The sequence below is a fragment of the Sinohyriopsis cumingii genome, unplaced genomic scaffold (genome assembly GCF_028554795.1).
Source record: "Sinohyriopsis cumingii isolate HCF-2022 unplaced genomic scaffold, ASM2855479v2 utg000813l, whole genome shotgun sequence".
Classification (NCBI taxonomy): domain Eukaryota; kingdom Metazoa; phylum Mollusca; class Bivalvia; order Unionida; family Unionidae; genus Sinohyriopsis; species Sinohyriopsis cumingii.
In genome coordinates, this window is record NW_028315934.1 from 141780 (window position 1) to 157102 (window position 15323).

Sequence of the window (15323 nt, forward strand, 5' to 3'; positions counted from 1 at the left end):
CTATGGGAAGTTTATATCAGATGCATGAAGAAGCTTTTCATATTGAACTAGCATTTAATTTATAACAATAACTGCTATATTGGACCTCCTAGTTATACTAAGATGTATACAACGTTAATGATCAAATTATTGGTATGATGTGTTTATTTCTGATTGTGTATGTATTCATACTATGTGGCTCATGTCGTTAGTAATGGATTGTATGCACTATATGACGTCAATCAACTATAATACAAATACTAACAGCAAATATAATACAAATACTAGCAGCAAATATAATACAAATGCACACAGCAAATATAATATCATTACTAACAGCACATATAATACAAACACTAACAGCACATATAATACAAATAATATTTTAGTCGTCTTATTGAGGAACATCGATATTTATTATCATGTGATGCATATAATATAACCTGACATTCGATCTCGTTTCAAATGAAATCAATGAACTATTTTAATTGTTTTTATCCGATTGCGAGTCATTTACTATTGAAGTCGTTTCATACATGTCAGTTTAAAAGCAGTCATTTAACATCCACCAATGTTTTCCAGGTAACTGTATCTCTTTCACTTGTTTATGAATAATTTGAAACGTGTGTATTAATACAACATAATATATATACATTTATCAGATCAAATCTTGCATTGCTTAACGTTTTCATAGTTTATGCCTACTTTCAAGATTAAAGTAAAAATTACGTAAAGGAACTGTGAAAATAACGAAACATAAAAATCGTATTTGTAAAACCCTTTCCAAAAAGATCTTAAACGGCATTTTACATGCAAATATACAATTTAATATTACTTTATACGTTAGTGAGATAAGATCAATTAAAATATATAGTCTTTCTCGTTCCAGCACAAATGTTTCATGCAATACAATCGTTGAAGTGTCAACAGCAGGGAAAGGTTAACGTAGAAAAAAGTATTTAAAGGTCATTTCAGTACAATGGCATGTAGTTGAAGAGTCAAATGTCAGATGACGTAAATAAAACTCCAGCACTGAGGAGTAGATATCACAATTTGTAAGCACGCAATGTTATATAAAGACCAATTTTGGAAAGAAATTTCTTTTTTCCTATCACCCAGTTGGTATCAAATTTTGGTGAAATTGCCTCTAATTAAAAAAATCATTAGTATCGAGTCTTCCGAATGGTATTTTGATGCACATAGTCTGTCGTTTTGCATTTTTTTTAACGCAGGCCGGAAATGTGTGTTATCCATTGCAGGGTGGTTTACAAGATTGGAAGCATAACCTAACGCCTATACTGTGTATTTACAACGTACTATCCATATTTGATGTAGGTTTTGAAAATTGAAAAAGATGTTTAAAAAAATTAAAGCATACAACAGTAAATCCACTGTCATATATGAAAAAGATACGGAAAAGTACAATTTTGCTTGACCCGTATTATAACAAATTTTCATTAGAAGAGGAACATTACGGAACATCACGTAAGTGAAATATGAATAAAATCTGTCGACATAATTTATCGAATTCTTATTATCAGATAATACAAATATATGAACGATTAAGAGGATTATCTCTATCAAAATACTTCTTCTAAATAGTTCAATGACACCGTTATTTAGGGTACCACCAGGTAATCGATGTTATTAGTCATTGCCTTTCATTATAATTTTATACGGACATTAACTCTTAGTTTGTAAAGGAGTTTGATGTAAGAGCAAAAGAGCTAGTACTTTCTAACCAGACTGAAAACACCCTTATTTTGTATATGTACCATATCATAACCTCATGTCTGACTTAGTCGCTTGAAGATTAGATCTTGCTATATCTAAAACCTTTGTCATGTTATATTTGACGTCAATGACAATCAAGAAGATCTCTGAATCCTCGGTTGAAAGAAGTGTTTCTTTCACAACCTGCAATGGTCAGCGGACAGGATGTCCAATTATTAGTAAAAAAACGAAGAAAGCCGAATGATTCGCGAACGTATACCCTAACAGCAAATAAACATAAACGAACACCGATATCCCTATGTTTTCCTGTATCAAAGCAATATGGCCGAATCATACTATTGAAGGTCTGATGAAAACTTCCCAAAGCTTCTTGACTTTCAGGGTGACAATGCATACCTAATTTATTGCAAACACACTGACATACAATGTGAAGCTAGATCAGATTGGATGAATTAGGTAAGGTTAATAGTGCAAACAAATACTTAATCAATCTTTTTCTAAGGTCTTAATTGTAGTATTCCGTCGAGGAATTGATTCTGGAAATATTGTATAAGAACACATTATGGTCAGCATGTACTAGTTGTCTTAGGTAATCCTAAATAAGGAAGCAACACGGTCTATCCTTATTCTATGGAATGTTCATCACGAAAGAAATAATAAGTTAACGATGAATGTTATGCATCTCCTGATCATACTTTCATACTATTTGTTGCAAGATATAGAGCATTTTTGCCAAATAAATATGACCAAAGATTTTGTGAGCTTTTGGGGCTAATCTAAGCATTTGCTGTCTTTAGGACATATAACCAACACTTTGATAACTAACTGATAGCTAACTGATCGCTCGTCACATGCGGGTACCTCAGATGGTGTCCATTGTCTCACGAGGACCACGTACTTTACAAAATAGCGAGTAGATACTTATGCGACTTCTTTGTCTCTAAAAGCCCTTTGAAACAAGCAGGAGATCTCATTATCTTGTTTATATTTAACAATAAGTACTGTGTTTCTCACAAAAATTAGAATAATAAGAATTGGTATCAAATAGACGATCACTGGTGATCAATAACGTTAGACTGATCAATACGAGGGGGCAAACATGACATCACCAAAGAATTGACCAATACATGTGTCAGCTAATGAAACAAGTAGCTGATCAATATCATTTGCACGAGCTCTTTTGGCAACAGCTCAAGTAACTGCAGAAACAAAAGGATATAAATCAAGATTTCATTTCCAAAACATGATCGTGACCGGGACCTCTTAAAAATATGTATCCCAATACTTCACGTCTTTAACATAACCCACCTGGTTGAATTCTCGAAACGAATATTAGCCACATTGTGTCCGATGGTTCATTATTATGATTGATTTTCAAACTTATAAGCAACCATTCACAGCTCAATTGCAATTTATATTAATTCTTCAATATAAGTAGAATACATAATATAGATATACATAACAATGCTATATATTTAGTGGTGTATTTTGTATATCAATCATCTAAATACAGCTTACTACACTGAAACCTAACCGAGAGCCACAGGACTGAAACCATGTGTAATTTCTCGGACGTTTCGTAATTAAAGAGTGAATTCTAATGGCAAAACTGATGTTTGATAGTATCTGTACATATGCAAGGCCAGATTACAGGCAATGATTTTACTAATTTTTACGTAGTCTCATATTAATTTAATCCGGTCTTGTTTTCATAGAGGTAGTTCAATGCATATGTTTCCCAACCCTAGCGCCAGGCATCTATACATCTGATCTGTGTCAGCTTTCATCCATCAAGCATGCATTAAATATCATTTTCCGGCTAAATAATCGCTCACTCTCATTTCCAGTAACGCATCCAAAACTATTATAGTCATATATACTTCAAAACTTTCAACATTACTTTCACCATAGTCACCATCAGCCAATATTCACCAAATAAATCGTTCATATAAATATGAACCATGATGCGAGTCAGACATTTTGAGTACAGGAGGGACTACCTATTATGCAATGATGACAGCATAATTGTTCCAAGTCCCATGTGCCAATCAAATTAAGTTTTACACCATTCATGTGAGGTCGAGGCATCTAGATGTGTAATTATTACTTACCTGAAGAAAAAATGACGTATGTCTTGATAAGTGCTAATAAACATTTACCAGTTAAGTGAATTTTGCAGTGACAAGCGTTTGAATGGTTAAACACCATTGATTCAAAACAAATTATTTGACATGAAAGATGTAACATGTCCTTCCATATCAACGTGATCAGACGTTAAACTTGAATATATTATAAACTGAACACATTGTAAGTGGGCTAATATATAGGACACAAATTCCAGTTATGGCTAAAGCTAGACAGACATAGAAGTAAGAAAATAAATCACAAGTAATCGATATACATTCAGGACTGGAATTTATAATAAATTCTTCATGACTTGGTTTTGTAATATTTCGGAGCATAAATGGCTCAAGACGAAGATAGTATTTAATCCTGTTGATGAAACCCATGATAGAATGCAGCATTATACATTTTTGAGACTCATGTAGATCTTACTCTTCTTTACTATACATATTCTTATAATACAATGAGTTAACACAACTCTCTCTCTCTATTTCTCTCTCTCTCTCTCTCTCTCTCTCTCTCTCTCTCTCTCTCCATTCAATCAGATTTATGAAGATCGATTTTTTGTTGGTAATGTTTCTGTTTCTCCGTCATTCGGAAGGCAGCATATATTACATGTGATGAGATTACGTACATTCGATGTTTTTCACTTTTTTGGGACCATGTATTCTCACCTTTTTGCTAGTTGGTGTGCTAGAAAATTGGCTGGTCTCTATCATATGTTGACATGTTTCGCACAAGTGATCGTCACAGGGGCCAGATTTGCTAGGGTGGTTTTGTTTAGTAACTGGCGTTAGCTTCTTTCTGACTAAGTTGTTTTAGAGGTATTTTGATCTCCGCTAGGCTAAAACCGTTTTTTGGTTTTTGCGAAGATTAACTTAAGTGTTTCCAAATGATTTTACTTACTTTGTGGTTGTCTGTTCTCGAGCACTAACTTTAGTGTGTCACCCGATTCCAAGATTGGCCAGTGTTGCCGGATGACTGTACCTACTTCGAAAACAGTGGCACAGAGTCAGTGGAATCATGTTCCATCACTTAAGCCTGCTTGAGGGTCCGTTATAACACAAATTTAAGATATATATGGAGAAAGAATATTATCGTAAAACGCATATAATTTTGATTCGTCCTCGCGACTTCTGCTGCACATTGCCTTGCCTATAGAAACCATTCCCAATATCCTCTCGATCAAGTGCACATCCGTTAGAAAGGATGGATCATATTTATCGATATCGCTATATATGCGCAATTGACACTCTCCTGTGGAGACGTAATAATTAGCTTCGATCTAGATACATTCATTCCGGTTTCACCTGACCTTTGGCTGTGTTTGTGTGATTTGGAATTTTTACGTAGCTTTAACAATGTTTGATCCAGTCATATCACTACGATGTCTGCACTGTGGCAGTTTATAGACAAGTGCCATTATGTCCCGCCCAGTCGAATTATCCTAAATACAGGCCGAGAGGTCCTAACACTAAACATCTTAAGGCTGAGGGTCTATCGAGGCAGCTGCTAGTACCATCTTTTATAAGTCATTGGTATGACATAGCCCGGGTTCGAACCCGCGACCTCCTGCATCTGAGGCGGACGCTCTAACCACTAGAGGAGTTATAATTTTGGGGGAGAATACTGGCTGAAGGTTCTAGTGGGGGTGAGGGGCGGCAAGGTCGGTGTAGGAATATGCAAACAAAACGCATTGGTTATTAGCAGAACATAGCAGAGGTCTCCACCCCACCACCCCGTAGCATTGGGGTGGGGTGGTGTTACTTATTTGTGGTTACATATTTTCGTAGTGGCTTAATTAGATAATAGTACAATATGATATTGTTTTAAATTTGGGATGACAATCCGATTGTATGAATGGAAGTGGGGACCACTGCCACCCTTGACGGTAGGAAGTGAAAGCCTTTACCGCAAGCCAATCTCCTAGTGTGAATGGTGTTCTAATTCCCTCACCCAGGACGAAGCTCTCCTCACCAAGTCTAGATATGTGGGATTTGTCATTTTGTGTGTTTTATCCCGGTTAATGTTCTGATAGGAGATTTAGTTCTTTTGCAGATTTTGACGTTATGTTCTTATGTATCACTTATCTCAGAATATGTTCCTCGTTGCAGAAATTTTGAGTATGTTTACTTTACTTGGACAGTCTACAGTGTTGATATAATCAATGATACAAAGTTGCGTTAGACAGTATTGTTTTTGGGCACCCGTAATGTAATGTATTTAATGGTTTGTTTTTGTTCTTGTTTCTTAAACCTATTATAATGTTCTAAAATCGAGTATTATTAATTAAATATAAAATTTTCAAAAGGTTGCGTGTTCTCTCTCTCTCTCTTTCTCTCTTTCTCTGTCTCTACCCTCGTAGCAGGAAGAAGACAGGAAATGTTCCTCAGATACTCAGTTCGATTAGCCAACCATCCAAATACACACCCCACTAAAATATCCAGAAGCAGATGCAATATTACTTTCAGACAAATATACCATGCGCCAAACTAGTCCTAGAGCTAAGGGAAAATATCCCAATCCTTGAGCAACAGGAAGAATACATCAAACCATCTGACCAAGCTCCTTGGTTGCAAACTAACCCAAGGACAAACACCGAGGCCACCGAACACGGAAACAAACTAAAACACTTATCACAAATGACATTCATACCACCTACCCTGTATTCACAACACTGCACAGACGGTTCCAAAACAAATGAACCACCAAGAACAGAAGCTGCAATTGTTATCCCTAAATATAACATCCAAATAGGGACCAGACTACCAGACCATTGCTCTATTTACACCACAGAGTTCTGGGCAATTATTGAATCATTCAGATGGATCACTGACAAAAACATCCCAAAAGCGGTCATTATTACAGACTCTCTAAGTGTAATAAACTCAACTAAAATGGCAACATTAGATCAAGAGGGCTCTTTCATGCCAGGGCCTACCATATGTTCAAAGAATTATCCACAAGGAACCAGATGGTGGAGTTTATGTGGGTACCATCGCATATAGGAATCCCTGGTAATGAACAAGCAGACAAATTCGATAAAGTCACATTAGGAGACCCCAATCCAGCTACACTTACATATAGCTCTACAGATGCACAATGCTTCGTAAAAACCTATATCAACCAAAAATGGCAGTAACACTGGAATTCCACCCATAAAGGTAGGAGACAGCACTCAATCCTAAAAACAGTAGATCGATCCATCAAATCACCCAAGGATTAAAGTGTACACCAAAACAACATCAACCGCAAAACTATCAAGCATAAACTGCTACAATTGTCACACTGTAGAAGACCTATATGACGTATGCAATGTTTGCAATAAACTCCAGACAGCAAGAAACAACTTTCAAAGAGCTTAAAAAGAACTTGGATACCCTTAAACATATCCTGACTTCCTATAACCAACAAATCATAACAAACAATTAACAAATTTTAACATATTAACATGCCTTGAAACAACAGGGCTCACAAATAAGATTCAACAAACCCCAAATAAACTAGTCAAGTAACCAGCTAGGACGGGCTACTTTGAACCGTCTAAGTGAACTGAGTAATTCCGCAAAGAAACCCGTCTGACTCCCAAAAATAGCTATAACCTCCCCCCCCCGCTTAATCAAATCCCCAAAAAACCCTTAGGTAAAACAGTTAGGACGGACGACTTTGAACCGTCTAAGTTACTTAATAATTCAGCAAAGAAATCCGCCTAACACAAAGCAGTACCCACAACAAACACACACACAATTACACCCACGTTTAATCACCAAATATCCCTTTAAATATTTAAAACAGATACCTCTTACCTACTCTAAACTAACCATTAAAAGACATCACAGAATACTCTACTTTTCTCTTTTGGCAATATATGAGTAAATCAAAATTCAAAATTTCCTCCGGACACCAACCTGGATCCAGCGGACGCCTATTGCGGATAGAAAACAGCCTTCTCCGCACTTTTCCTCAATTGCTTCGGCCAGACACCAATTCCAGCGTGCAATGCGCACATACAAATGTTCCACATAAAACATTTGATAAGATTGAGTGTAGGTACCATTCCCACTCATCCAACCAAGTGAAGCAGAATATCATATATAATTGCGTGTTCGGTCTATTCCCACCTGTGTCAGCCATCCATTCAGCTAGCAAGAAACATCCGGTTTTGCTTGCTTAAGACTAAATTATCAGCACTGTTTGAAGGCATAAATACCTGAGAGAGAGAGAGAGAGAGAGAGAGAGAGAGAGATAAAACCAAACATTTTTATGGCCGGTAGTAATGTAAATAAAAGCAAAATAATGATTTAGGTCAACTATAAATATATTGCAAATAAATTAAAATAATTACTTTCTGTTGGTTTGTCTATTCGCCTAATTTCTATTCCACACTAAATTCCATGCGTGTGTTCGTGAATGGCTGACAGTTCAGTGTTTAAGAATATATGATGCTTTTCTAGTGCTCTGCTTTATTCATTAAAACCAATTTTCATGCATAAATCAGAATGTATCTTATATTGATTTAATCAGTGTGAATAAAAATAGAAACCCCAACGAACTATCAAACATGACAAGGTGATTGGCAAAAGCTATAAAAGCTTAGAACTAAATTTTGAAGCAAGCATACTAGGCAAAGGTGTGAGTTCATTCACTCGGTCAATAAACAGTTGCCCGTGGTAAGTCTGAACTCTGTTCACAAATGCTAATATGTGTATATGCATGCGATATAAATAAAAAACTAGTACACATTTTTGATTGAAAAGAAACTTGGCAAGTCTTGTTTCCTTTCAATGAAAAATGTATGCTTCTCGTGGTATATAATTGATAGAGCATACATTATATATATATATATATATATATATATATATATATATATATATATATATATATATATATATATATATGTGTGTGTGTGTGTGTGTGTGTGTGTGTGTGTGTTTGCTTCAAAGTGAAAAAGATGGCAATCATAAATTGTTGAAAGAATTAAAACAACAAGAATATTTCTAATTTTTCTGGGGGATCACAAAGTATATGTTCGCCTCAACGTATTAGTATTAAGGACTCAATATAAACTCAGAAACAACGTAATGCGACTTCATACTTTTTTATTAGATAGGATGCATTTATTTTACGAATAGAAAAAGTAATTTGAAAGTACATTGTCTAATATAAATCGAGTTCTAAATTTCTAAGAATTACAACTAATTTGAATCTTAATTTGCAAGAACTTCATTTGATAAATTGGTTATTTCAAACATGTCATGAAAATCATCATATAGGTGTTATTACTATTCGAGACAACGACAGGCTGACTCGGCAAACATTTTATATGCGTCAATACAATATACATAGCGACGTTACATTAAGCAAAGGCTATGCCAATTGTCCTTTTTTTGCTACTGTTCTCTAGTTAAACACGTCAAAAGTAATATAGCCACCAGTAGCATGCATAATAGCAGTATAAACTATCGCAATATAATAAATAACAATAGTAGTAGTAGATGTAGGATCCCCTCTTTTTTCTGGCCAGTGATTTCTCGTCGACGCACTCTGGAAAAGAAGTAATTTTGGACCCTGAACATTAAAAGCTTTTCCCAAATACCTTCTTGTAGTAGGTATATAAGAACAAAACAAAACAAAGCAATAAACACAGATGATACTGACATGTGATATATGTGATTTGGATTTTTAACAGATCTTTAACAATTAGTTCAGTCATATCAGAACAATGTCTGCACTGTGGCGGTTGTCGATGCCATGATAAAGCAACTTCAGAAGGCTTTACTTTATCAGCAAACTAACAACAAAGTGAAAACAAAAAAGAGTGAAAGCTAATAACTTGGATAACCGCCTGTTAATTAGAACTCATATGATTACACTGTTTTGATTGGCTTAAACTGATGCATTTATATTAACGCTGTAGTTGATGTATAATATATATATAGGTGTGTGTGTGTGTGTGTGTGTGTGTGTGTAAATGAATTTCGGTGAGATTAGGAGCCAAGTGTTTATTATTATCTCTTCCTAATCGTCCAAAGATGGAAACTTTCAATATATTTGTCATCGATTATAAATATTGGTACTTAGAAAAGGCATTAAGTCAGACAGATTGATTATAGTTATAGCAACGTTTATTTTCTAATGTCTCTGAATTTAAAGTTATTTCTTGCTATGTAGAATACGGTTTCTTTAAATGGAAGAAAGAATGGGTGCCATGACATTAGACGCAACTGAAAACTAACATAGATTGTTACCAAAGACCATTTTATGACTCTCCATCAAAGCCTCAATGCATTTTGATTGCATATATCTCCACCAATCTTGCCACCCCCACGCACACCAGAACCTTGACGCAGTATTTTCACAAAAATTCTGACACATATAGTACGCAACAAACGAATTCTCTGACAGGTTAGATATGTACCTCGTTGATTTCAATAGAAAACTGAGTGCTTAAAAAGTTAAAAAACGCAATAACTCTTCTCACCATTACGGGAAACGATTCCATCGCTTTTTTAAGCATTCAAATAGTCAGGTGTTTGACACAAAAACTCAGACAATTAGCCCACATCAGTAAGATGAAATTGCCACAAAAGTATGTATGTATGTATGTATGTATGTATGTATGTATGTATGTATGTATGTTGTATGTATGTATGTATGTATGTATGTATGTGTGTGTTTGTGTGTGTGTGTGTGTGTGTGTATGTATGTATGTATGTATGTATGTATGTATGTATGTATGTTATCACCTGACTTGGGCACCATCCAAATGACTTCAGTGTCCTTGCATAGCTCTTTTGACATAGGAGAGAGAAAGTCCTTATTCGGTACGGCAACGCCTGAACTCATGTACTCGGAATGATCTGATGAATTCGCTGGCAAGTCGGATACCTAAGATAACGAATACACATACTTCGGCAAGTAGTAAGATAGGTAAGCAACTTGATAGATAGATAGATACAGAGATAGATAGATAGATAGATGGATATATAAATCTTAATACCTATATATAATCAGGTGAGAAACAATATATAAATAGTTTTATCTCTATCCTGTAGCCATTACATATGTACCTAGTTTGGAAACAATCTTAAATGTGCAGTATGCTAGCTTAAATGATTTCTAACTATCATCGAAAATGGTAGCCACTTAGTGTAATCTATTTAGCACAAAAACATGAGAAACCACCTGACACGGCGATTAACAGGTGAATACTGAAACACAATTCCATGCAGAAGGAGATTAATTGTCCTGGTATACAGCATCGATATTATATTGAGCAATAGGTGGACCTTATTTACATTTTTTTGATACGGTCAACTCAGTTGATTTTTTCTACGTGGCCAATCATAACTAAAAAAAAGCATATAAGATAAGATAAGATAACAATTCTTTATTTCAGACTACAAAGTAAATACATCTATAATTAAAACATAGATATAAATTAAAAACATTGTAAAAGTAAAAGAACATATGTATCTTGCGTACAATAATATATATACATCTACACAATGAACTGCACCCAGCATTGTTAAGAATCAAATTAAGTGACACATTTAAATAGTAATGTGTTCCATATGCAAATAAAATGCGAATTTTATGAATGTCATAGCTCCATAGAGATTTCAGTATACCTGTTGTACTACTAGATATTCGTGTTATCATTGAGAAATATACTTTCTTATTACTTTATCAAAATTGAATACATTATAACTTACAAACATTTTGGAGGCTCTGTTCCATCTAAGAATACCTAATAGAAAACTACGACTATTATTATAAGAAATAACTAGTTTTCATTTCGTACATTCAATACAGTTTGTCCACAGAGGAGCACAATTAGATTCAGCAATTAAATTTGAATAATCTAATTTTGATATTCAATTAACAATTCTTTAATTGTATAGTGTAATACCCTACTAGTAATCAATCTCTTTCAAATATTGGCCACTGATTAAGTTAATGCTGCCTCACCTGGTTAAGATTCGTACTCTAATATGTTACCATAAGATTAATTTATCTCATTTGCCATATCGAATAAATTATTAATTGGATAACATGATAAACATATCTTCATAATATAAAGTTGTCATTGTATTGAAGGGAATTATAATAATTAGTTGTTATTACATAACTTAAAGTTTTAATGCACCAAAATATTTGTTTCTATTTATACTTCCAAAATAATGAAGCGTTATAAGCAGTATAGAGAATTCGACGCATTAGTGTCTAGTACTTATTGTTTAATATCCTAGAAATAGTTTATTTTCTCTCTGTGCGGACACTGATGGAGACTGATGGTTACTGTAGTAGTACATGACTTCGATGGAAGGGTAAATACACGACGAAACGGTATGCAGATAGGGAATAAAATAGAACAGCTAATAAAGATGACAACGTTGAGCATCATTCAGAGACTTGGATCGATGGCTGCAGTGATTATGTGAAAATGTATAGAAAGAAACCCACCGTTTTGTCACCAAGGAAACTTTTCATTTTCTCTGGGGAAAGTAAAGTAGACGTGTTGACAGCAGTCAAGAAGCAGGTTGGTTTTGACATTTTATCAGGTTTGTATGCAAGAAGACTCTGAAAATTGTAATAACGTATTAAAAAATATACTTCATAGTACGAAGTGAACATGAAGATGCCACAAAAAACGTTAATAATGAGGTTGTGATATGAAATAAAGACAAAACGAAAGAATGCTTTTAAACACAAAATAAAAATTGTCACAGTTTACACTAAATTGATTTTCTGTACAAAGGTTTATTAATTCAATATTTGCATTTGTATGTCTTTTAAATGACAGACAGATAGATAGATAGATAGATAGGTAGATAGATAGCACTTTTGCCAGGTTGATAATATTTGCCTGTCCCACAAAATGTAATCTAACATGACAGATGCATATAAACAAGGAATTACTTGAATTTAAACTATATTTCAATTTAATTGATCATAACTTGTTTTGGTATGGTCTCGCAACCTAACTGTTTAAGGCATTATCGAAATAGTCGAATATATTTGGTCTTTTGCATTAAACCCTCCACGAAATGCAGCATTACAAATTTTGGAGATACTTTGTATCTCGTAAAATAATGAGTTGCCACAACTCTCAATGTCTTTCTATCGTCTTTAGTCTGGAACGTAGCTTACTATCTTTTGTCTGCAATAGTTAACGCAAGTATCTCAAACGTTTTGCATCAGAAATCGTTGTACCTTTCCCATCCATTCATCTATATGGACATATAATAAACAGAAATGTACAATGAGAAATGTTAAGGTTTTGGATATTTTATTTCAGTGGTGTTGACGAAAATTATATCGGTACATTCGAGCCTGGAGACCTTGCATTGATTTTTAATTATTATATTTTAGAATGTATGTAAACTATATCCGTTTAAAACAACATTCTTCCTTTTATTTCTTTTATTTGTCTTTGTTCAAGTTGCGCGCAATTTTATATTTACTCGAGGCTGCTTTCAGTTAACAAAGCTGATACAATGATCGGGAAATGGCTATGTTTAATTGAATACGAACGGGCTAATTGATACCGGAAAGTGAATCAAATATAGAATGCATGTAACACAAGTGCTTGTCGTGATGTAACATCTGAATGAGCAATTTCGCTGATGTTTGAATTTCAAATACTTCTTTAAATGCCGTACTGCTGAAAAAGGTCACAGTATTATACACACCTTATCAAAGTCGAATACGGCTGTGCCAGTTCCTGCAATTTCGAATTTCTCCTCTCTTGAGGTGACAGTAACCTTCTGTGAACTTGACTTTCCGGATTCATCCTTGTAAGGAAGCCAAGCAGTCTACATGCAAATAATCCAACCAATAGTAAATTAAAATGTGTCAATGAATTGCAGAAGACATTATTGTAATATCACAAAGAGTTTTATTAACAGCGTTTATGTATTGAAAATGTGGTTTGAATTGTAATGGTGTTAAAACTAACAGTTCTGCTTGTGGTTAGTTACAGATGCAATTCAGCGGAGAGGCAAAATGTTTGACTGAGGATTGTAACTGTTGCATGATGAATTATTTGCACCAATGTTTGATACTTCACCAACACTAGCTGAGACCAAAAACACGTTTAATACTAATAATAATTTAAATAAAATATAAGTAACAAAAAACTATATGAAAGATACAATAAGTGAGAACAAATGGTAAATAAGGAATAAAATAACAAAAACTGTAATGTTTTTAGAGAATAATGCCAGTATACCTTGATAGTGTCCTCTGCCTGTTTTCCTACTACATACACAACAGTGATGATCGCAGCAGTCACGACGACAACAAGGACAACAACAGATATGACTATTATTTTAAGCCTCTTCCTCTTTTCTTTTGCCTCTTCCGGTCTCTGTAGAAATGGAAAATGTTGATATAAAGTATATACAATTGCAACAAAAACCAACACCAATCATAGCATATCAGAATTAATCATAATAAAAGATACAAGATAATATAAGGTTTGAGAAGACAGCGGTTTCTTTGTGCTTTTCTCAATTGTAAGAAGATGGAGATTTTTTGTGCTTCAAAACATGTTGTGGATAACGTCCGCTGCGAGGACGTAGATATGGACCCATTATGTCGTATTTCCAAGTTTGTCCTTCAGCCTTACTGACACCGGGTTACCTCACGTCACACAAAGCACATGTTGGTACCATTAATGTGGCTGCAGGTGCAGCACATATAACGGCATTTGAAGTTTTCATGAATAAAATATGAAGAGATAGAGCAGCAAAAAAAAAACCCAACTAATGGTCGAAAGGATACAATTATGTCCACAATGAAAACAATGCGTGCATATATAAGCTAGTTGAAGTTACGAATCCAATGACTGACACCGGAGGGCGTTAACGTTCATTAAATCAATCCAATAAAATCTTCTTCAATGTTTTGAAACCAATAAATAATTGCCAGCTAATAAATTTGTCTAAGTTGACAAATTTTAACTTCTTTCACCCACGTGTTTAGTCTTAAGTGTCCAATGCTATCAAGCAAACAGGAATTGTAAAGCAAATTTACAAATAAATCTTACCTGTGGTTCGGAAGCTGTTTGCACAACAACTGTGCTTAGGTCTGGTTTGGTGTCAGGTGCCATTAGTTTCATGATGCGAAAGTCAGAAACATCAGATGCCTTTAGACAGCAAGATACTCTTGGGTAAATTTGACAAGAGAAGACCCGTATTTATACCTAGAAATAAGGGCGTAGCATGATACATAATTCAATGAAGGTAAAATATGATTGGTCTCCTCAACTAGGATGCCCTAACTGCTAACTTATTGGATAATTTTGCAAAAGTGGAAAACAACAGTTTAACGAAGTGTAGGTGCGTGCAATATGACAATTTATAAAAGGTATAATATAATATGCTGTCGCCAGATATACTTATGTGCACTTCACAGATGTCTTTTGTTTCTTGTCGGCTAAATGTAAAATGTATAATTTAGTAAAGTCCATAAACTTGTCT

At 34.5% G+C, this 15323-nt stretch overlaps 1 protein-coding gene across 1 annotated transcript; it reads right to left on the reverse strand.

Moving 5' to 3' along the window:
- Positions 1-8919: 8919 nt before the first annotated feature.
- Positions 8920-15048, reverse strand: LOC149773197 (uncharacterized). Its single transcript, XM_089946658.1, has 6 exons — positions 14891-15048; positions 14072-14209; positions 13533-13655; positions 12304-12420; positions 10584-10725; positions 8920-9381 (listed from the first exon to the last, which is right to left on the reverse strand). Exons 1-6 carry the CDS (start codon positions 14960-14962, stop codon positions 9251-9253), a joined length of 723 nt encoding a protein of 240 aa, XP_089802784.1. The 5' UTR covers positions 14963-15048; the 3' UTR covers positions 8920-9250.
- Between the last annotated feature and the right edge of the window lie 275 nt (positions 15049-15323).